This window comes from Dasypus novemcinctus, chromosome 1, assembly GCF_030445035.2.
Source record: "Dasypus novemcinctus isolate mDasNov1 chromosome 1, mDasNov1.1.hap2, whole genome shotgun sequence".
In the NCBI taxonomy this organism is placed as follows: Eukaryota; Metazoa; Chordata; class Mammalia; order Cingulata; family Dasypodidae; genus Dasypus; species Dasypus novemcinctus.
The window spans coordinates 93,959,356-93,984,816 of NC_080673.1; the positions used below are offsets into that span (position 1 = coordinate 93,959,356).

At 35.0% G+C, this 25,461-nt stretch overlaps 1 protein-coding gene across 3 annotated transcripts in view; it reads right to left on the reverse strand.

The window, feature by feature from the left end:
- Positions 1-256: 256 nt before the first annotated feature.
- AIMP1 (aminoacyl tRNA synthetase complex interacting multifunctional protein 1) overlaps positions 257-25,461 on the reverse strand; it is a 51,934-nt gene continuing 26,729 nt past the window's right edge. For all 3 annotated transcript variants that reach the window (XM_004476204.4, XM_004476202.5, XM_004476203.5), the window contains exons 6-7: positions 17,247-17,415; positions 257-1,697 (exon numbers count right to left, since the gene is read on the reverse strand). In XM_004476204.4, the coding sequence (XP_004476261.2) occupies positions 1,531-1,697; positions 17,247-17,415 (336 nt within the window). In that variant the 3' untranslated portion in view covers positions 257-1,530. The remainder of the gene's footprint in view (positions 1,698-17,246; positions 17,416-25,461) is intronic.

Below are 25,461 nucleotides of genomic sequence, written 5' to 3' on the forward strand. Positions count from 1 at the left end.
ACTTTCCTGCCATGGGCTTTAAGAAAAGAACAAACTGTTTTTATTTATTATTTCTAGGTTCTGTGTATGGTATAATAAATACAGGTTTCACTATCAAAACTTTAGATAATTGACTTGAGTTAGAGTATTCCATACTTAATTGAGAAAAATGTACAGGGTGGCTATTTCAACTATCTAAATATAGCTGAAATGTTCTTCAAACTTTACTAGAATTATTTAAACAAATATAATTGACAAAAATATAAAACTCACAAGATTTTTATCACAGAAAATCTTTATTTCCCAAGATGAACCTATCGAGCATAAAATAACTTGAAATTCATTTTTTGTTCAGTTATCAACAGAGGTTAATGATGCTATTAGGACTCAATTTTTCAGAAAGAAGATAAAATTTTTATGATAGTGCCATGTCATGGTCTACCAGAGCTCCATGGACTTAAATAAATGAACTTTAATTATATCTTTTATAAATCTGCTTGAAGGACTGATTTATAGTTTTGTTTTGCCTTGCTTTCTGATTGGAGGCTGTAGACAGCTACAGCTGTAGAATGTTTTTGTGTATGATTTTTAAAAAACAACATCTATACTCTTCCTTCCATGAATGAATTCCTTTCTTAGTAGCCTACATTCTCTCTCATCAGCTCAAGGCTGACGAGCACCATATTGACAGCATCATGGCCAAATAAAAGCAAAATAAATCAAACTTAAGTGATCTCCCTAGGATAATAAGCTATAAATACTCTTATTAGACATCTAAAGAATTTTTATAAGGCAGTTATAATTTAAAAAATGGACTCTTTTGTCAATTGTTTGGAAATTACACTGAGAATATTTGGCAATGTGTTTATTCTTTAGAGTTGGCCAAAGCTTTGTTACTGATTAATATGGCAAATGGAAGGAAAAAGCTAAATACACAATTTGAAATTTCAGTTATCTTTTTAAGAAGTCACCTTAATTATAGCAAATCCAGGTTAATATATTTTTGGAGCAAGAGCAAAAATGTTAAAATAGCATATCTCCTAACTTTTCTGTTTGGTTCGCTAGAATCAACAGTCGATCACTTTCAGCATTATAATAATATGGCTAATTAATAAGTTTGTTAAAAATTCCAACTTGTCATTTATTAAGAAGAAAGGGCATTTATAATGCAGATAAACAATACACTAAAAATCCAAAGGCTTTAAATTTTATGCATCATGTGGTCACAAGCAAGGAACTAAATGTTAATCTAGTTCCAGTTATCTAAGTAACTAAAAAAACTAAAAAAAAAAAAAATCTGCTAACCAATATTTAACCTGACAATCAAATTATCACAAAATTTCCTCCCCACATTATAAATGATCAAAAAACTAGGTAAAAATGTAGTTTCCTAATCAATTTAAAACTATATCAGGTAAAACATACATAATAAAGTCTAAAAGAGAAATACAAAAATGAGCCAGTCATACTTTTGAGGTACATATGGATATATCCCTTTTTATTGTTATTAATATTTTCTCCAATGAATCCCAATACTTGAAATATTTTATTTTATTTGATTCCACTGTTGGCCATGGTTTGAGCCTTGCACACTCCCTTCCCTTTCACCTCGAAGGGAGCTCCTTTGTATGTAGCCACACACTCATCATTAGTGTAAAGATCGGGCTGTATCTGCTCCCATATCTTCTTCTTAGGATTTAGCTCCTTGTCAGGCTCTCCTGTTGGGGAAAAAAAAACAACAACAACTGCATAACTAACATACAAAAATATTAAAGAAATTGTCCATAGAGATTTCCTGTGAGTTATCTCAGCAGCAATTTCCAAAGTTTTAGATCTGATAAAATTTTAACATTTACTATATTTTTTATGATGTCAGCAATTTATATTCTTGAATGGTAAAATAGAAGTTGTCATTTTATTAACATTTCTTAAAGATATTAGATATTATTTTTTTCTCTTTTAATAAGTGTACTTTTAGGTAATAGAGCTCAATGAATCTGTTCACCAAATTATTAAAAGAAAAAAGAATTGCGAGCATAATTTGATGTGCTATATTTTTACACCTGGGAGACAAAGCTTACGCTTTGCTATATGTTTCAATATACAAAGTCAGTGATTAATGTTGGGAATAATCGAGCTAAATATATTAACTACTTTGGGTTTCATCTCCTGCCCATTCAACTTGATGGGAGGAAAAGATACAGAGGGTGTGGAAGGGATACAAGGACTTGTATTTGCTAAGCACCAGGAATATATATTGTTGCATGTGATTCCTACAAACCTGATTCTAATTTTAAATATAAAGAAATTGGGACTCAAAAGATGTTACTCAAAGTTTCATGATGAACAAGAGCCAGAATTTGACACTAAAGCCCATGTTCTTCTATAGAAGACTGCCTCTTAATAAAATATGCTTCAGAAATAACCTTCTTACATGTGAATACCCTATCTTCTCTCTATATAATAACACACTATATACTCTACAGTCAGGAGAAAACAAATAAGTAGTAGAAAATATCTGGTCTAGGCCTAAAGACAAATAAAATACCAACAATTCCTCTGTTTAATAATGGGAATGTAGAAAATAAAGTATAATATAACTTAGGTGTAATAGTTGGGATGTTCAATAATTTGGAATTAAGTTTCAGTTCAAGAAACAGTGAAGAGAAGCAATGCATCTCTTTTTCTTTTTTTACATAAATTTTATTTCAACTTCAAAAAATAAAATAACAGACAAAAGGCAGCTTAACAAACTACGGAAACATTACTCTAAAAAATTCTGTCCAGGCACATTTATCTTACTTAATTCTAAAAAAAAGACTCAATTGTTACTAGTGTTCGGAAAGATACATAAATGGGTATAGACTGGTTATATGACATGACCAAGGTCTCCTTGTTAATGAAGAAAATGAAGAAAAAAATGCTTAATTATATGCATATCTCATAAAACTAAACTCCATATTCTTTTTTTGCCCTTTAGCACTGATATAGTACCTTTTTTGTCTTTGCTACAAAAAATATTACAATATTACTATTAACTAATCTATAAGTTACCTTAATTGTATTTTTCCATATTCTTAACACCTTGTAGAACATTCTTGTATTTATACTATTAGCAATAATCCTCAGTTACCACCAAAATATTATGATTTAGTCAGTAGATTATTCTCTAGCTGTTTTTTAATTAACATTAACCTCCCTAGATTATCCCTTTCAGCCACAATTACATTTATAAATGAGCAGTTTGTTATACTTACAACGTGCTGCCATCAACCCCATTACTACAAATTCACTGCATCCTATTTAGTTTCCTATCAGTGAGACACACAATTGTATCTCTTAAGCATTAGGTTTCAATTAGAAAATAACTTTCCTGGACATAATAAAAAGAAAATTACAGAAATACAATTCAATAATTAAAGTATAAACCTTATACAACATTTTCCTCCTGGTGACTCCCAAGTTGAAATCTCCTGAAACTACTTAAAAATAACCCTTTAAACATTATCATAACTGCTTATCTTCTATATTGTGTACCTTATTTTCTAATATTTCCCACAAACATATGTAGATGAACAGATGAATATGGCTACCCGTGGTGGTTTTGTTGCTTATCAGCTCTTCAGAGGCCACAAAACAGGCAAAACAAAACAAAACTGCCTTTTAAAATATAGATTTTTAGAGATGAGAAGAGTTAATTGAATGATAAATCTATAGAACACTCAATAAAATTAAAACGGAAAGACTTATAAACAATGAGGATTTCTCTTAGTACATTAGAAGTATGTGGATAATAGAGAAGCTCTAATAACAGAAGAGAAAAATAAAGTACACTTATGCTGCCCTTCACATCTATAAACGGTACTTTTTTAGTTTTTGTTTCTTAACGATTCACTAAGCTATAAGCATAAACTTACCCTATGCACAGATCACGTGCAGGGATGAGCAATAGTCTCTTATCTGCGTTCTGTCATAAGGATGTGGTCATACTGACAATGAGTTAGTTCAAGAAGCAGAGGGTTCAAGATTTTTGTAAATATTTCTTATTAAGAGTATAGATTGTATGGGTAAATTCTTGCTGAATTTTTCCATAAGACTCAAGTATAAAAAGGCTGTGGTGCAGCAAAAAATTAAGTTCTTGGATCTGGAAAGATATTGCCCTGTCTAGGAAATACTTTTCATAATAACAGATAACATTTCTATAGTTTAACTATACGCTACTCACTGTACTAAGTGCTTTACAGATATTTACTCATTTAATCCTCTTGGTACAATATATAAACTATTAATTACACCCGTTTTAGAGATGAGGAAATTTAGGCACAAAGGTTGCAGCTAAGAGCTTAAAATATCAAGCAGTTTATTAAGTGTTTTAATAGTCAAACCTGGTGGCGGACTTAGCCCAGTGGTTAGAGTGTCCGTTTACTACATGGGAGGTCCGCGGTTCAAACCCCGTGCCCCCTTGACCCTGTGGAGCTGACCCATGCGCAGTGCTGATGTCTGCAAGGAATGCCGTGCCACGCAGGGGTGTCCACGCGCAAGGAGTGCGCCCCATAAGGAGAGCCGCCCAGTGCGAAAGAAAGTGCAGCCTGCCCAGGAATGGTGCCGCACACACGGAAAGCTGACACAACAAGATGACACAACAACAACAGAAAGAAACACAGATTCCTGTGCCGCTGACAAAAACAGAAGCAGACAAAGAAGACGACGCAGCAAACACACAGAAAACAGACAACCGGGGTGGGGGGGAAGGGGAGAGAAATAAATATATAAATAAATCTTAAAAAAAAAAAAGTCAAACCTCACAAAACCAATTTGAGACAGACGCCATTAATAACCCTTTTTTAATGATGAAAAAGCTGAGACCCAGAAATGTTCCCAGGACACCTAGCACTTGTGAAGCCATGATATGAAACAGTTTTAAACTTCTTACATAAAACTGTAGTAATTTTTAAAGAACAAAGATTTTAACTAAAAACAATACTAATAAAAGTCATCACCAAAGCTTGACTGTTACATACCAGATTCAATACCTGAACACCATGAATGTAGCTGCAAGACTTTAACAAATCATTATATGAAACAATGATCATGAAAGTGCACAGTAAACTAAAGTACTAGACAAATGTCTATTCTTAATACTAATGCCAGAAAGATGAGCACATTCACTGCTTTAAGCTAATTTTAAACTATTAGAAATTTTGTAAATTATTGCTTGTTTTTAACTAGATGGGGAAAATTTATATTTTGAAGATTTCAAATTACCTTTAAATAATTAACTACCATTACTTTGCAACCAAAATTGAGATAATAATTAAGACCTGTCACATTAAGGACACTGAATATAAATCACAGAGTTGGAAAAGGATTGGATGCATTATCAATATTTTTGCTTACTCAAAATGTTTCTCAATGATTTATTTTTGGTAAGGTGTGATAGCTAGCTTGAAATGAGACTTTAAATCTCCTGCTGGGAAAAATATCTAATATTTTAAATAAATAATTTAAAAAAAGAACTATATTTCCCAGAGCTGTCTTTCATTGTCCCTGTGTATTGTATCCTTCCTTCTTTTGAATGTTATTTTCTCTTTTTTTTTTAGACTGGCAAAAGGTAAGTGCTGATAGCAATAAAAGTTCCTAAAACTAAAAAGTGCTGTGCTTCTGAAATTGCTAGTGCCAAAACTCACCATTTGGAAAGGTTACATATTTTGTAAGAAAACTAATCATTCAGAAATTACTTTAGGCCAACTCATTCTAAACAAAACACATAGGGAATAGGAACTAGTTCAAAGGAGAAGTCCAGAGACTACCTTTTTAGCATTTAAAATTTAGAAAAAGGAATAAATACAAATTCCAGGGTCCTGCTCATTCAGTCTTTCTCAGTCAAGATTAAGAAAAGAACCTTCATTTTAATTAGGCCATTCTTTTGCCCAGAATCCTCTTTGATCATCAGTTTCCATTTGACATCCAACATGGTCATAAAGCTACCAGCACTAACTCAATTATTTTATTTTTGACTAGCAGGGATCTTGAGCTATTGTAACTGTAACTATTGTCAATGGTGGTTCAAAAATTAAAATAAAAGTTTGCAAATAAGGGGTCAATTAATTTTACAAAGCTATTATATAGACAAGAGTATTTTGGTGGGAATAAACTTGGTAATCATGAAGGAAGACATTCAGATCTATTTGCCAAAACTGTCCTTCCTCCCTCCCTCCCTTCCTTTCTTTATTTTTAAAAACATTTCACAAATACATTTCTTTCTATTTACTAACTAACCATTTTATTGAGGTCCTATTCTATGCCAGGCACTCTCCTAACTTCTAGGAATATAGCCACAAATTAAAAAAGAAAAATCCTAATTTCATGATACTTAATTTTAGTGCAGGCAGACATTATATTGAATGGCATTAAATGCCATTGAATGGCATTTAATGTTATAAAGAAAAATAAAACAAAAAGTTGACATTTGAAAGATCCAAATAGGCCAAGGAAGCAAGTCACTAGCTATCTGGGGAAAGAACTAGTGGCTCAATTGGAGTGAGTGAGGAACAAAGGACACAAGGTTAGTGAAGTAATGCGGAGCCTGACTGCATAGGCTTGTCAGCCAATGTAAGGACACGGGCTTGTATCTGGGGTGAAACAAAAAGCTTTTGAATGATGTTGAGCAATGAGTAATATAATCTGACTTAACATTTTAAAAATATTATTTACAATTACTTCATATCCACTAAACATACCCAAATTCCATACCCAGCAAATCTGACTTACATTTTAAGTGCACCACTTTGGCTACTAAAATTGTGTAATGAAGAAGGGCAAGGGCAAAAACAGGAACGTTACTGGTGATCTTGAACAGAGGAGTTCTGGTGAAATGGCAGAAGGGGAACTGAACTAAAATGGATTTAGAGAGTAGGAGGAGCAGAATTAAGTACAGACAATTCTTTAAATGGGTCCAAAAGTTAAATACTCTTGTATATTAAACAAACTTTGTGATTAAATAGTACTTTAGGGACCAGATACCATATTTAAATACTAAAATTTACAGCTTACATATTTAAGATTAAGAAAGTGTTGGATAGGTAAGTTTTAGGCACTGTTAAAACTCTATAGACGATTTTGACTTTGTAAATGTAGAAGTATTTTCAAGGCCAAATAGCAATTCAAAGTTTGAACACCAAATGTAATTTCTATACTGCACTTAATACATATAACAAGATATATAAATCTCTAAACCCTGAACACACCAAAATATACCAGCCGACACCTTAAACTTTACAACAGATGCTGAAAAGAAGCACTGATAAATCATAGCTTTCCCTAGGAAAATAAAAAACAAAACAAAACAAACTATAAGACTAATGGTCTGTTGTGTAGCAGTAAATATTATTTCTTTTCAGATTTCCTCCTACAGAAGCAATATCTAGTTGTGGAAGCATAAGCAAGATACTATTACCAGACCTCATGCCCTAAATTCATTCAATTATTCCAAGCTATTCAGCTTGGTTAAGCATAGTATGTGTTAGAAAATAATTCAAGTCACCTCACTAACCATTGTAGAGTTAGGTTTTCCCTTCGTTTACTTTACAAATACTTTTTGCACCTTCTCCACATGTTCAAATGATTAAGGCACAGGCAGATTGTGAACTTGAAAGAAATATGAGATTTTAGAACATGTATGCATAAATGTACAAGGAGCCAAACAGAATAATATATTCTAGATTATAATAAATACAAGAAATTCACACCAGGGTCTTTTAGCATCTTTAATGCTAAGTCAGTGGGTAACTGAAAAAAAAACCTATTTCATTTACTTTACAGTAAAATTTAGCTAATAAAAACAGTTTCAAGGGCTGAAATATTAACCTGTTAATTCTAAGAGACAAGGGAATGGAAGAGATCATATTAATAATTTATAAGCCTTCATAAATTAAATAGTCCACATTAATTCATGGCAAGCAACAAATGACAAAGAAAATACTATAGTGCTAAACTAGAAATTCAGTCACATCTATGTTTTGATCCTACCACTAACTGTATATAATCTTAAGCAAGTAACTAAATTTCACTGGGCCTCAGTTTCCTAATTTGTAAAATAGTGAGTATATGTATTTATTTCTTCCAGTTATAAACATCTGAGTATACAAGTTACGTCAAAAAATAGAACTTAAAAAAACAAAAGCAATGTACTAAATCTTAGGTATTTAAATATAAGGAAGACAAATGTTAATCTGTAAAGATAAGACTGGGTTTATTTGTTTTTTTCGGTGTTTCTGAATCTTACAAGAAAAAGTTTACTTTTACTGCCATTCTACTCCATTATAGTGAAAAAAAGATGTGTAAATAGAATTTCGAGTTTGTCCAATAAGCACATGATAGCTTACCTTAATGTATGAGGTTTTGGGAAGTGTTTTGACATTACGGGACTAGAGTGGTGATCATAGGTGCCTATCATCCAAAGGTATCATATTTCTTTGTAAAATGATTTCCCTAAAACCCAATTTACCAAAAGGTTCTTAGATCACAGACATTATGTTTGCCAAGCTACTGAGGACACAAGACACACATATGCATTAGAAGTCATGGATACTTGTAAATAATGCCCTATGCTTTTTTTTTAACAAGTCAAATTCACTGATACATATTAATAAAACATACAATTCATGCAAAGTATGCAAACTATGGTATCTGGTACTCACCCAGTTGTGCATTCATCACTTCGGTCATAATTAAAGGATTTTCATTAGTTCAATAATAATTATAATAAACAAAAAGACATACAAACAAACCAAAAAATTCTTCACCTCACGATCTTTATTTCCCCTGCTGTACATAGTTGCTATTTTTGGCTATTCTTGCACAATTATTTATTAAGCAATTTTACTGAGAAATATTCACATACCATAAGATCTATCCAAAGTGTATAATCAATAGCTTTTAGTATAATAATAATGTTGTACAGTCATCACCACACAAAATTTTAGAACATTTCATTACTCTCAAAAGAGAAATTCACACCTCTTAGCACGCCTTCCCCAGCCCTACATGATCTCTAATCTAATTTCATCTTTATAATTGATTTATATTTACATTTTACATAAATAGAATCATACAATAGTTAGTACTTTGTGTCTGGTTTCTTTCACTTGGCATAACATATATGTTTTTCAGCTATTAACATTTTGTAGAATTAACATACATTTGTTTAGCTTCAAGGGAAAATGGTCTTATATGAAATTTTACCCACATTCATACTTCACATGTGATTTTACTATGCTATACAGCATGTTACATATTTTAGCTTTCCCTTACATAATATACTTGTCCATAGTTTTTCCCTTTAAACCACTTTCATACCCACATAATAGCACTGCTAGTTACAAGTATTATACTGGGCTTTCACCTTTTCTATTCATTTCCAAAGATTAACACACATCCTTTTAACCAATTCTATACAAGTTAACCCTCAGCTTTCCATTCTCCAAACTCACTGTATTTCCTGGTGACACATATTTAAGTTCACAACTCCAGAGATTACACAAAATATTTAGATCATAGTTGGCTATTTTTAAATTGTGCTTGTCTTTTTATTGTTGAGTTACATACAACATTGATATTAAACCTTTATCAGAATGTGATTTCCAAATATTTTCTCTCATTGAATTGGCTGCCTTTTAACCCTTTCCACAAAGTCCTCTGAGGTGGTAAAGTGTTTAATTTTAAGGAGGTCCATTTATCTATTTTTTCTCATTTCACATGCTTTGTATGTAAAGTCCAAGAAATCACCACCTACCACAAGATCTTTAAGATGTTTCCCTATATTTTCTTCTAGTATTTTTATTATCCTTGCTTTTATATTTAGGTCTTTGATCAATTTTGAGTTGATTCTTGTATAGGGAGTGAGACCTCTTTCATAATTTTGGTTATGAATATCCAGTTCTCCTAGACCATTTGTTGAAGTGACTGTTCTGTCCTGTCAACATGGACTTGGTAGGTCTGTCAAAAACCATTTGGTGGGAAGCGGATGTGGCTCAAGCGACTGAGCTCCTGCCTACCACAAGGGAGGTCCTGGGTTCAGTTCCCTGTGCCGAGTGGAGACGAAGAGCAAGAGAGTGAGCTGACGCAACAACATTATGCAACAAGGAGACACAAAGAGGAAGCACAATGAAAGGCAGCTCAAATGATTGAGTGCCTCTCTCCCACATGGGAGGTGCCAGGCTTTGTAATGTTTCAAAGTCAGACAGAGAAATTCCTCTCCTGTGGCTCTTTTTTTTTTTTTTAATGATTTTGGCTATTTGAGTGCAATTTCCCTTTCGAATGAATTTAGTAACTGCCATTTCTATTTCTGTAAAGTAGGCTACTGGAATTTTGAGTGGTATTGCATTGAATCTATAAATTGGTTTGGTTAAGATTGACATCTTCATGATATTTAGTCTTCCAATCCATGAATACAGAAAATCTTTCCATTTGTTTAGGTCTTCACTGATTTCTTTTAGCACTGTTTTGTAGTTTTCTGCACACAGATCCTGTACTTCTTTGGTTAAATTGATTGATAGGTATTTGAGTTAGTATTGCAAGTGGAACTTTTCCTCTGATTTCCTCCTCAGATTGCTCAATACTAGTGTATAGAAACATTATCGAATTTTGCATGTTGATCTTGCATCCCGCCACTTTGCTGAACTCATTTATTAGCTCAAGTAGCTTTATCTTAAGATATTTTAGAATTTTGTAAATACAGGATCATATCATCTGCAAATAGTGAGAGTTTTACTTCCTTTTTACCTATTTTGATGACTTTTATTTGATTACTCATTTTTCTGATCTTAGTGCTCTAGTTTTTTGGAAGAGTGTGAACAGGATTGCTATTAATTCTTCTTGAAACGCTTGGTAGAATTTACCTGTGAAGTCATCTGGTCCTGGATTTTCCTTTGTTGGGAGATTTTGATGATGGATTCATCCTCTTTAAATGTGACTGGTTTGTTAAGTTCTTGTATTTCTTGTAGTGTCAGTGTAGGTGTAGATTTGTGCTTATCTAGGAATTTGTCCATTTTATCTAGGTTGTGTAGTTTGTTGGCATACAGTTTCTCATAATATCCTCTTATGATCCTTTTTATTTCTATGGCGTCAGCCATGACTTCACCCCTTTCATTTATGATTTTATTTATTTGCATCTTCTATCTTTTATCCTTTGTTAGTTTAACTATGGATTTGTCAATTTTATTGATCTTCTCAAAGAAACAGCTTTTTTCCCCCTTATAGTTCTCCTTTAGTCTTTATTAATGATTTCCTTTTGCTTCCTTTAGCAATGGCTTGCTGTTCTTTTTATAGTTTCTACAGTTTTCAATTAGATCTTTGATTTTAGCTTTTTTTTACATTTTTAAAATATAGGCACTTAGGGCTATAAATTTCCCTCTCAAGACTGCCTTTGCTGTATTCTGTATGTTTTGGTAAGTTGCCTTCTCATTTTCTTTGGTCTCATATATTTATTGACTTCACTTGCAATTTCTTCTTTTACTCATGGTTTAGGAATGTGTTGTTTAGCCTCCACACATTTGCAAATTTACCTCTTTCCTGTTTTTATTGACTTGTTTTATTCCATTATGATCTGAGAAGGTTATTTGTATAATTTCAATCTTTTCATTTATTGAGAGCTGCATTGTGACCCAAAATGTGGTTTATTCTGGAAAAATTTACATGGTCACTTGAGAAGAATTTATAATCTGCTGAGTTGGGGTGCAATGTTCTGTATATGTCTATTAGGTCTAGGTCGTTTGTTCCAAGTTCCCCATTTCCTTGTTGATCTTCTGCCTAGTCGTTCTATCTAATGATGCGGATGGTGTGTTGAAGTCTCCAACTATTACTGTAGAGATGTTTATTTCTCCCTTCAGTTTTGCCAGAGTCTGTCTCATGTATTTTGGTGCATCCTGGTTAGGTGTATAGATATTAATGACTGTTATTTCTTTCTGGTGGATTGTCCCTTCTGTTACTATAAAATGGCTGTCTGTATCTCTTAAAACTTATTTTGCATTTAAAGTCTGTTTTGTCTGATATTAGTATAGTTACCCCGCTTTTTGTTGGTTACTATATGCACAGAGTATCTTTTTCCAACCTTTTACTTTCAGCTGGTTTGTATCCCCGGGTCTAAGGTGAGCCTCTTTTAAGTAGCATATGGATGGCTCATGTATTTTTTAAGCCATTCTTTCAGTCTATCTTTTAATTACAGAGTTTAATCCATTCACATTCAATGATATCACTATAAATGCATTATTTACTTTCACCATTTTATTCCTTAGTTTTCATGTGTCATATCTTATTTTCATATGTCTTTTTACACTTTTGGTTACCCTTTCTGCTATTTTTTCTTTTATACTCTCCTCCAAGCCTCTCTCTCATCTTTTTCTTGCAGGCTATAAGGCTTGCTTCAATATTTCTTGAAAAGGCGGATTCTTTTCTATGAACTAGCTTAGTGTCTGTTTGGTTGTTAAGGTTTTAAACTCACCTTCATATATGAAGGAAAATTTTGCTGGATAAAGAATTCTTGGTTGGCAATTTTTTTCTTTCAGGACCCTAATTGTACCACACCACTGTCTTCTTTCCTCCACGGTTTCTGATGAGAAATCCACAGTAAGTCTTACTGGGCGTACCTTGTATGTGATGGTTTCCCCTTCCCTTCTACTCCCAGAAGTTTATGTTTTGGTTTGATATTCTGAGTAGTATGTGTCTTAAAGTAGGTCTATTCATATTTACTCTTATTGGGGTATGCTGAGCTTCTTAGACTTGTAAGTTCATTCTTTCATGAGAGTTGGAGAAATTTTCAGCTGTTATTTACTAAATACTCTTTCTTTCCCTTTTCCATTCTCTTAGCCTTCTGGAAGTTCCATGACACACATGTTGTTGCATTTTGTGTTATCATTCAACCCCCTGAGCCCTTGCTCTATTTTTTCCATTCTTTTTTCTCAATTTCAGCTATTCTGCCTTTGGTATCACTTATTCTTTCTTCTACCATTTTGATTCTTCTTTTGTATTCCTCTAATACATTTTTTAATCAATTTTATTGATACATATTAATAAAGCACAGACTTCTTCCAAGGTATACAATCAATGGAATATCACATAGCTGTGCATTCATCACTTCAATCATTATTAGAGCATTTCCATTATTTCAATATTAATAAACAAAAAAAACCAAAGAAACAAAACAAGAAAATTTCTCACCTCTCAATCCCTCTATGCATCCCCCTTGTACATAACTGATGTTTCTGGATATTCTACCCAAAGTATATAATCAATGGCTGTTAGTATAATCATAATGCTGTAAATTTATCATCTTAAAAATTCTAGACCAATTTCATTATTCCAAAAACAAAACTCCAAACTCATTAGCATTCCCTCCTCAGATATAACAATTAATCTTCCATCTATTTATGAATTTATATTTACATTTTATATAAATGGAATCATATAGTAATATAGTACTCTGAATCTGGTCTCCTTCATTTAGTACAACGTTTTAGTTTTTGTCTGATATTAACATTGTGTAGTATTAACTTACATTTGTTCAGCTTCAAGGAAAAATGGTCTTAAATACACAATTCTACTCATATTCATATTTCACAAAATATATTTATATTTCACATAATATATTTAAAACATAAAAGGGCAATCATATAGTATTTTTCCTTTCATGTCTGGATTGCTTCACTCAACACAATGTCCTCCAGGTTCATCTATGTCATGTTTCACGACTTTATTTCTTTTTGCTGCTGTATAATATTCCATTGTGTGTATACTACACAATTTGTTTATCCATTCATCAACTGATGAACACCTGGGTTGTTTCCAACTTTTGGCTATCATGAATAACTGCTATGAACATCGGTGTACAGGTATCTATTCATGTCACTGCTTTCAGTTCTTTTGGGTCTATAAATAGCAATGGTATTGCAGGGTTCCATGGTAAGTCTATATTCAACTTCATTAAGAATTGCCAAACAGCTCTAATGTGTATTTGGTCTTACCTATCAAGTCTTCCATTCCCATGTCACTTTCTTATTCAGGTTTTCAAATTCTTCTCTGTGCTTGCTTAGTGCCTTCTTAATGTTCTTTATCTCTTTAGCCATAGTTATTCAACTCATTACTTTGACTTTGGAAATTTGTGTGCATCTCATTGATTAATTGTCTCAAGTTCTGTGTCTCTTCTGGGTCTTGCTACATTCTTTTTCTGGGTAATTTCTTCCATTTTCTTAGTATAGCTTGTACTTTTGCTGATGCCTAGGCATCTGATTAGGGTGGTGAGTTTACTCAGTTGCTTGATTTCCCTCTCTTTTGTACAGTCTTAGAGACAGGAAGCTGTGTGTTACTGTTTGTTGATTCTTGGTTCAACCTGTTCTGGGTCTTTAGGATTGTCCCTGATAATTCCTCAAAGCTGGGCCCAGGACCCAGTAATGTAATGGGTTTCAGATCCACTTCCTAGGGTCTTGGGGAGGGAGGCTGTAAAGTCCACAAAAAGTCTCTTACTTATTTACTTTTAATTTCCTTACACACACTTCCTTAGCATGCCAGGAGATGGCATTCTTTGGCAGCCCTCTTATTTCAATGCCTGATTGGAGTGTGTTTGCTCCAACATGGACCAGATCAATATGACAGAGGTTACTGCCTAGATAGTAAGACCCTTGTAATTCAAACTTTCTCAGAGGCAGTTCTCCAACCTTTGCTGGCAAATTCCTCCCTTTTCCTGGGTAGGATATAATTTCACCCCCTCTGCTTTCTCAATAACTAGTCCCTGTCAGTAGAGAGGGAGATTGAGATGGTTGGAACTCTTTAGACCTGTGTCTACTTCCAAGGCAAACAATGGTGTGGTCCCACCCAGACTGGAAGGGCTCTTGGGAAACAGTAAATCAAATTTTGGGGTCAAAAGCTGAGTCAGCTGTAAGCTGTGTTCCTCTCACTCCCTTTTACTGGGGAGCTAGATTCCTTGGACCCTCTTTGTCTGTAGATGCCAGCTCCTAAGTATGAGAATTCAGAAGTGTCTACAGGGTGGGGATGGTGCCAGTATTTGCATACGTGGCTTTTAACTCACAAATTTTCCATCATAATTCTTTTTTTTGGTCCCTCTTTCCTCTGGGCAGGATCCAGCCTTCCCCTAGTGTCCTAAACCCTGGAAGATTTTTTTCCAGGCTGTTTCTGCCTGCCCTCTAGCTATTTTTTTGGAAGAGTCCCATGTCCTTCTAGTCTGCCATGTTCCAGGAAGTCCTATGCTTTTTATTAGTCCATTTTAGATTAGGAGAGACAAGTTGTGTTTCAAGGGAATGACCTCATACTTTCATCTTTCCTTTCTATTATTCCATTATTAAAATTCTTCATATTCTAGTCTTACTTTTTCCCATTTTTTTAATATATTTTTTTTCCTTTTTAAAAGATTTAGATTACATAAATGTTACATAGAATATATAGGGGATTCCCATAAACCTACTCCCCATACCTCCCACATTTTCACAATTGGCAACATCTTTCATTAGCATGGTATATTCACTGCAATTGATAAACACATTTGGAGCACTGCCGGTAAGCATAGATTATGGTTTACATTGTAGTTTACCCTCTCTCCCACTCAACTCTGTAAGTTATGGCAGGATATATAATGGCCTGTATCTGTAGTTGTTATGTCATTCAGAATGGTTCCGAAGTTCCAAAAATGGCCTTGTATCACACTTGTTTTTCTCACGTCCTGCTCTCAGTACCTCCAGTGGCCACTGCCTCCACATCAATGATCTTTCTTCCATTGCTAGAATCACAATAAGTCTATAGTAGAATAGTAAGTCTACTTTAGTCCATAGTTTGTTCTCCAATCCTGAGGACTCTGTGATGGTGATGTGCACTTCACCTTTAATTGAGAGGGGTCTTTGATCCCATATGGCCAATGGATGGGACTTTCTTGCTTGCAGTTGTAGACACTCAGCTTCTTGGTATGTTTTTTCATTGTCTCCTCCTTGTTAGTTGTTCTGGGTGAGTCCAATGAACCGGAGAGTAGGTGCTGAAACTCCGTTGAGATACGGGGCCCAGCTGGCACATGGACAGCCCCAAGATTTAAGTCTCTTGGACATACACCTACCGACTCTAGTACTAATTACAGGTTCAAATAGAAGGACAGAAGAGCTATGTGTGGGAAACCACAGCTGAGTCCAACTCTGTCACACTGGGGAGCATAAATTCCAAAGGAAGGCCCACTGGCAATTCTGAGCTATCTGCCCTGACGTAGTGTTTGGAGGTCTCTATAAACCCTCAGGAGCCCCTCTATTTTGGGTAGTATATACTTTGGCTATCAATGAGATCCTGCTGAGACATGCATAAGCATTACCTCTGGAATGACTTCCTGACTCACTTTGAAGTCTCTTAGCCATATAAACTTATTTGTCTTTACCTTTTCCCCTTTCTGGTTTTTTTTTTTCCTAGTTGCATTGCTTATTGGTACTTGGTAGCAATCTCTTGGTGCCAGGGAAATTCATTCCTGGGAGTTATGTCCCATGCTGGGGGGAAGTAGATGTGTAGTGAAGGGACATGGCAGGGGTGTATTGATACTAATCCTTCATTAAAAAATAGAGGATTATAAAAAATATATGCCTACACACAGCAGCCTTGCTATTCCTTTAAAACTTAACTATTTCTACAAATATGGCCCCAAATCAATTTTAACTTTTGAATTTAATTCTACTTGTTAACCTTATTTCTGTTTTTCCCTAATACTGTAGGCAAATGAACATCTTTGAAATAAATGCAGTCTTCTAATTTCTGTTTTTTGCTCTTATGAGGTCTTTCCCCTTTCATGAAAGAAACCTGTATTCTATATCTGCCAAGCATCATTTCTCTTCTGCTTCAAACATATTTTTAGATGGACTTACACATCTTTCCTCTATGTCTGAATTTTTCCTCTCTTTGTCTTTTGGTGCTGCATTCTAAGATAATCTACAGCTTAAATGCTATTGCAGCAGATTAATTTGTTCTCTGTCTATATCACCCTTTTCCCCTATGGAGGTATTAGTATTTTACCTAATGGAATTTGATGGAATATTATTGTTCATGGAAAGGGGAGTGGTTAAGATAGTTTTGTTCAATATGCCATCTTGAGCCAATCTCAATAATCATTAATTGATATTTAATATGAAGCTTTTTGGAACATACATGACTGATGTTAACCTTAAATATTAGCAGGACTGCTTTAAGGAGAATGATTTTCAAACTATTCCGAATAATTACTAATAATTACTTACCAGGGAAAGCATCAAAAGTAATTCTGTCTCCAGGAAGAGAGCCATTAGGAGGAGCCAAGATTTCAACTTTTTCTGGTGAACTAGCACACATCACCATTGCTTGAGATAGTACTCCCCTCATTTTTGCAGGCTTGAGGTTACAAAGTAAAATCACCATTCGATTTTGCATCTGTGTGAAACATAAATTGATGATTAAAGATGTACAGAATAAATCTAGAATACATTAGGTACACCTAATACACTATATATCAAATTCTCTACTTTTGTGGATATTATCTCTGGTTCTTTCTGTTCAAAATCTCTCTATTGTTGTTAAGAAGCCTTAATAAAACATGAAGACAAAACAAAACAATAAAAACTAAAAACAAAACTGCAAACTGACTAATGCATTAAAGTTAAAACAGCAATAGGTCTTTGAGTTCAATATTTATTGAATGAATGAAGGAAAAACTGGCTGAGTGTAATGAAATACAAAATGAAAGAAATAATATTGAATTTATAGGATTGTCAAAAGGATTAGATCATAATATGTACATAAAACATTTAGTCTAGTGTGAGCACTAGCATTTAGTGTTACTTCTATAATTTGTTATAAAAAGTATGAATAAGAATTTCTTTAATCCTGAAAAGTAGAAGTGTCTTCTCCCAACTGGCAAAAGTATATTCTTGATAAAACACGGTTTTATTAATAAAAGTTAAATGCAAATTTACTCAAGAATTCCACAACTTTTTAAAAAAAAGTCTAAGACTAAAATTAAAAATGCCCTTTGTTATGAAGTCATAATGAATAATACTCTTCTCTAAACATAAAATAACTGAAAATGCCACATAAATGGGAGCTTGAAAAAAAAGAAAGAGGCTACAGCAAATACACAAACTTACAAAATTTGGTATTCAAATTTGGAGACTAAGTTCCTACTTTACAGAATGCTTACTATTACTATATTGATCAATTACATTCAGATGTTTTTATTAATATCTTTGTTTACAGCTTTGAACAACAGCTCTGAGAGAGAAGATGTAGTCTGCAATTTTTTTTCAACTGAGTCTTTTTTTACCTGATACTTTTTTTTTTAAGATTTATTTATTTTTATTTATTTCTCTCCCCTCTCCCCCCTTGGCCCCCATTGTCTGTTCTCTGTGTCCATTTGCTGTGTGTTCTGTGTCCACTTTGCATTCTTGTCAGCAGCACTGGGAATCTGTGCCTCTTTTTGTTGCATCATCTTGCTATATCAGCTCTGTACATGTGTGGCACCACTCCTGGGAGGCTACACGTTTTTTTGCGAGGGGCAGCTCTCCTTATGGGGTGCACTCCTTGCACGTGGGGCTTCCCTAAGTGGGGGACACCCCGGGGTGGCACGGCACTCCTTGTGCACATCAGCACTGCACGTGGGCCAGCTGACTACATGGGTCATGAGGCCCTGGGTTTGAATCCTGGATATCCCATGTGGTAGGCGGATGCTCTATCAGTTGAACCAAATCTGCTTCCCTAGTCTATAATTTTTGAGAACACGAAAGATGAAGCCCTGATGAGAAGGAATTTTTCCAATTTGAACTGGTTTAAAATTAGTTGATTCTTTTCTCTGGAATTCCTTATGAATCTAACTTCATAGAGAGTTATGACTTCATAGAGAGTAGTGGTACTATGCAAGATGAAAATTCAAAAGGAAAAAAGCATGCACATATGACAAATCTATCTCCTTTTTCATAGATAAGAAAACCTTCTTAACTTATCTCCCTAAGTCCATCTTTTTCCCTAAGGAAAGCAGCCAGGAGGATCTTTTTTAAATCTAAGGCAGACCATGTTATTCCACTGTCCAAAAATTCTCCAATGGCTTTCCATCTTACTCAGAACAAAATTAAAAGTCTTTACAATGATTTATAAAACCTTTGTAATTTGGCACCCTATATGTGAATTGATCTCCCTTTACACTTCCCCTTATTTACTCTGTTCTAGCTGCACTGAACTCCTGCTGTTCCTTGAACATCCCAAGCATACACCTGCCTCAGAGTCTTCGTACTTGGCATTTCCTGCTGCCTTAAAGGCTTCCCCCTAGAAACATGATTTGCTTTCATTTCCTTAGATCTTTACTTATATGTCACTTTCTCTGTGAGGCCTTCCCTGGCTACTTCATGTAAAATGAGGTCATCCTGGGCTCCACATCTCCTAGTTCCTTTTCCTACTTCATTTTTTTCCTGGCACCTATCACTACTTAATATATATTTACTTAACATAATATATATTTACTTATGTCATCATAATTTTTTGTCCCTCCACCCCCAAATGTAAGTTTCATAAAAGCAGGGTTTTGTTTTTTAATTCACTACTGTATCCCTTGTATATAGAAGTGCCTGGTGCCTGGTACATTGCAGGTGTTCAACAAATACCTGCATATAGAAATATGAATGAATGAATACTGGTATCTGTACAAGTTCACAAAGCCAAGAATCAGCAGCGTTGGCAATGAACAATGAGGCAGGGCTATCTTACGTGTTGAAGTTCATTCTCTTTGCATTATATCTGAAGAACACTAGCATACAAGAAATTAGTAGATGTATAAAATTAACAAAGAAGACGTGTAAAGAGCAAATTAAAAACTATTACTGTTTTTTATTCTTTCCATTGTCATTAAATAGATTTTTAAAACTCCTTGATTTTTTTGGAAAAGTAAACCTACTCAATAGCAAAGGAAAAAGAAAGGAAGGAAGATGTTTGTGCTGAAGAGGGTGTTTAAAAATTTGTAAGCTTGGATATAAGTAATACCACAGACTAGGTATCAAAACACAAATACTTAACTTGTAGGTAAAGGAAATGAGTAAAGTACACTGAATAGAACACACAGTATTCTTTTTTCCTGAGACATGGTATAAGAAATAGCTTATTTCACTAACCTTACATAAATAAAACAATAACAGAAGAATAATGAAAAATACCAACTGATTCACAACTGACTCCTCACGTGAGCTATGAAACAAATTATGGAGAGGCAAGATGGCAGCGGAGTAAGAACTCGAAGAGTCAGCACGTCCTACAGGGAAGCTTGTAATCATCCAGAGCTAACTAAAGCACCTGTTTGGGAGGCTCAGAAGACCAGAAGAGCATCCCACAACATCCTTGAAAGAATGGAAGGAGAAGACTGCCAATCTGCAGTGAAGATTTTTGAGTAGAGCACTCCATGCAGTGGAGACTGATGCCCATCCTCCACTTGTGAGGCAGTACAAGCTGCCTTTGGAGCTAATCTGTGGCTGGAGGTGGAAGCTCCATTTTCCAAAAACAGATGAGGAATATGCAGTTGGGTATTGAATTCAGCTACTGATTTATAAATTTGGCTGGCTAAAGTATAATCCTAAGAAGGAATAAAGTTCGTGCCTGTCCAGGTTGGAAAGAAGCCGGCAGGTGCCACTTTTACTGTGCCCCCAGCATAAGGGGAAGCTGGGCTGATTGGAAACTACAGTGACGGAAGAGGCCAGTTGAAGCCTGTGCTCCAGTCCCACCTCTGGCAGGGAGGAAACTAGGGGAACCTGCACCAGCTTCTCTGAGCAACTGCAGGTGTTTTTAGCCGGAACAGAATGGATAGTTGGACACCTGGGGCTCCATCCTGGCCCCCGATAGGACAGAAAGGGAGCTGTGATTCCTCTGCTTCTCTGGGCAACTGCACGTGCTTTCAGCCTGCACAGACTGGATATGGACACACCTGTAGCTCCACCCCTACCCTCCAGTAGGATATGAAGGGAGCTGTATTTCCACAATTTCTCTGAACAATGGCTCATACTTCCGGCCTACACAAACTGGACTGCTGAGCTGAGTGCCAGTTACTCCAACCCTATCCCCCAAAAGGAGGGTGATGGTGTTCCCTTAGTCTCTCTGGCCTACTGCAGGCATTTTCAGCCTGCATAGACTGGACTGTTGGGTGCCTGTGGATCCACCACCTTACCCCAATAGAATAGGAGGAAAGCTGTGTTTCCTCAGCTTGTCTTGGCAAATGCAAGTACATTCAGACCACACAGACTGGCTTGTTGGGTGCTAGTGGTTCCATTCGTATCTCTTAAAGGGCAAAAGGGATAGTATTCCCTAAACCTCTCAGGGTAACTTCAGGCACTTTTGGCCCACATGGATTAGACTGTTGGGCATACCAGAGGGTCCATCCACACCTCCGGCAGGGGAGAAGGCAGACTGGTGCCATATCAATCTACCTGGGCAACTGTGGTCACTTTTGATGCCATGTGGCTTAGTATTCTGCTCATACCTGCAGATACATACCAAGCAAAAGGGTATGAAGCCTCATCATGCTCTCCAGGCAATTATAGACAGTTTTGGCCCACATGGCTTGGATTACTACATATGGCAGCAGATCTGTCCATTCCCCTGGCAAAGAAGAAGGATGGGAGAAACTTCCTTGGTTCCTGAGGCAACATGGGCAGCCCCTGTCTCCAAAGCTTACAGTACCAGCTACATCCTCAGCTCCTACTATACAAACAGGTAAGGAGAAAGGGCAAGAAAGCCCTGAACTAAAGAAAGAAAATGCACCCTGAGTAAATACATCTTGTAAGCCTGATGCTAAGACACCAACAAAAAATTACAATCCATATGAAGAAACAGGAAGATACAGCCAAAAGCAACAAAATATACCTCCAAATGACATAAAGGAGGTAAGACAACTAATCATAGATATTCTAACAAATCTCATAAATAAATTCAACGAGATGGTCAGAGATCAAGGACATTAAGAAGACAATGAGTGAACACAAAGAAGAATTTGAATACATACATAGAAAAACAGATCTCATGGGAACGAAAGGCACAACAAATGAAAAAAAATACACTGGAGGCATTTAACAGCAGATTTGAGGAGTCAAAAGAAAGGATCAGTGAGGTTGAAGATACAGCCTTCAAAAATAAACATACAAAAGAACAGATAAAGAATGGAAAAAATTGAACAAGGACTCAGGGAACTATGACAGCTAAAGAAATGCAAACATATGTGTCATGGGCATCTCAACAGGAGAAGAGAAGGAAAAAGAGCAAATGGAATACTTGTAGAAATGATGGTAGAAATTTCCCAATCCTACTGAAGAACCTAGAAATCTGTGTCCAAGAAACAAAAGTACTCCAATCTGAATAAGTCCAAATAGACCTAATCTCATAGACACATACTAATCAAGATGTCAAATGCCAAAATTAAAGAGAGAATTCCGAGAGCAACAAGAAAAAGGCAATGTATCACATACAAAGGATGTCCAGTAAGATAAAGTGCTGATTTCTCATCAGAAACCATGGAGAAAAGAAGGTAGTGGTATATTTAAGACACTGAAAGAGTACACTCGCAGCCAAGAATTGTATATCTGGCAAGACTGTGTTTCAAAATGAGGATGAGTTATAATATTCACAGATAAACAGAAACTGAGTTTGTAGCCAAGAGACCAGCTTTGCAGGAAATACTTAAGGGAGTGCTACAGTCTGATAAGATAGGAGAGAGAAAGGCTTCAAAGATAGTCTAGAAATGAATACTATATGAGTAAAAGTAACTAAAAGTATAAAAATAAAATGACAGTTAAAACCAAAAGACCAAAATGGGTGAAGTAAGAACAGTCCTTTACAGTAATAACACTGAATGCTAATGGGTTAAACTCCCCAATCAAAAGACAAAGACTGGTGAATGGGTAAGAAAATATGAACTATCTATATGCGGTCTACAAGACTCACCTTAAACCCAAGGATATCAATAGATTGAAAGTTAAAGGCTGGAAAAAGACATCCTACGCATGCAATAACAAAAAAAAAAAAAAAGAAAAAAAGAAAAAAAAGCCGGAGTAGCTGTATTTAGATGAGAAAGACTTGAAAAGCAAAACTGTTACTAGACACAAGAAGGACATTATCAATAAAAGGGGCAATTCATCAGGAAGTAATCACAACCATAAACGTATATGCACCTAACCAGCATGCCCCAAATTACATGAGGCAAACACTGGAAAAACTGAAGGGAGAAACAAAGGTCTCTACAATAATAGCTGGAGACTTGAATAAACTACTCTCAGCATCTGACAGACTATCTGGGCAAAGGATCAATAAAGAAACCGAGAGCATGAGTAATATGATAAATGGACTAAACCTAACAGAGATATACAGAAAACTACACCCCAAAACAGCAGGTTATACTTTCTTTCAAGTACTTATAGATTTTTCTCCAGGATAGAACATATGTTGGGTATGTTGCTTCACAAAGCAGAGCTCAATAAATTCAACAAGATGGAAATTTTACAAAGCACATTCTCTGATCATAATGGAATAAAAGTTGGAAATCAACAACAGGTGGAAAGGGAAAATTCACAAATATATGTAGATTAAACAACACATAATCAGTGGACCAAAGCAGAAATTGTGAGAGAAACAATAATTATCTCAAGATGAAGATAAGAACACAATATATTAGAACCTATGGAATGCAGGGAAGGCAGTGCTAAGAGGAAAATTTATAGCCCTCAATGCTTACATTAAAAAAGAAGAAAGAGCTAAACTCAATGACCTCACTACACAGCTTGAGGAATTAGAAAAAGAACAGCAAACCAATCCCAAAGCAATGAGAAGGAAAGAAATAACAAAGATCAGAGCAGAAATAAATGAAATTGATAATAAAATAACAATAGAGAGAATTAACAAAACCAAAACTTGGTTCTTCGAGAAGATTAACAAAATTGACAAACCTTTAGCTAGACTGGCAAAAAAAAAAGAGTAGATGCAAATAAGTAAAATAAAAAATGAAAATAGGGGACATTACCACTGACTCCACAGAAATAAAAGAGATCATAAGAAGATACTATGAACAACTACACACCAACAAACTGGACAATGTAGAATAAATGGAAATTTTCCTAGGAATGTATGAACAACCTACAATGACCCTAGAAGAAACAGAAGATCTCAAAAAACCAATCACAAGTAAAGAGATTTAAACAGTCATTAAACAACTCCCCCAAATGAAAAGCCAAGGATCAGATGGTTTCACAGGTGAGTTCTACCAAGCATTTAAAGAAGATTTAATACCAATCTCACTCAAACTGTTCCAAAAAAATTGAACAAGAAGGAATGCTACCAAACCCATTCTATGAAGCCAGTATCACCCTAATACCAAAGCCAGATAAAGATATTACAAAAAAAGAAAACTACAGACCCATTTCCCTAATGCATATGGATGCAAAAAATCCTCAACAAAATACTTGCTAATCAAATCCCAAAACCCAGTGAAAGAATTATTCATCATGATCAAGTTGGTTATATACCAGGCATGCAGAGGTGGTTCAGCACAAGAAAATCAATCAACTTAACACGTGACATTAATAAATGAAAGAAAAATCACACGATCCTATTGATTTTCCCAGAAAAGGTATTTGACAAAATACAGCATCTTTTCTTGATAAAAAATACCTGAAAAGATAGCAATTAAATGTAACTTTCTTAACATGATAAAGGTCATATATGATTAACCCACAGCTAACACTGTACTCAATGGTGAAAGACTGAAAGCCTTCCCAGTGAGATCAGGAACAAGACAAGGATGTCCACTGTCACCACTGTTTAATATAGTGCTAGAGATTCTAGTTAGAGCAATCAGGCAAGAAAAAGAAATAAAAGGCATCCAAATCAGAAAGGTCAGAGCAGAACTTCGGCTATTCGCAGATGACAAATATGCTTCTATACCTAGAAAGTTCCGAAAAATCTACAACAAAGCTGCTAGAACTAATAAACAATTTCAGCAGAGTAGATTAATAAACAAAGATCAGTAGTGTTTCTATACACTATTAATGCCCAATATGAGGAAGAACTCAGGAAAAAAATTCCATTTAAAATAGCGACTAAATGAATAAAATATTTAGGAATAAACTTAACCAAGGACATAAAACACCAGTATTCAGAAACCTACAATGCATTGCTAAAACAAATTACAAAGACCTAAATAAGTGAGAATATTCTGTGTTCATGAATTGGAAAACCATCTTTAAAATGTCAATTATACCCAAATTGATAAACGGTTCAATGCAATCCCGACAAAAATTCCACCAGCAGTTTATAAAGAAATGAAAAACAATGATCAAATTCATTTGGAAGGGTAAGGGGTCCCAATCAGCCAGAAGCATACTAAAAATGAAGAGGAAAATTGGAGGACTCTCACTTCCAAACTTTAAATCATTACTTAGCTACAGTGGTAAAACAGCATGG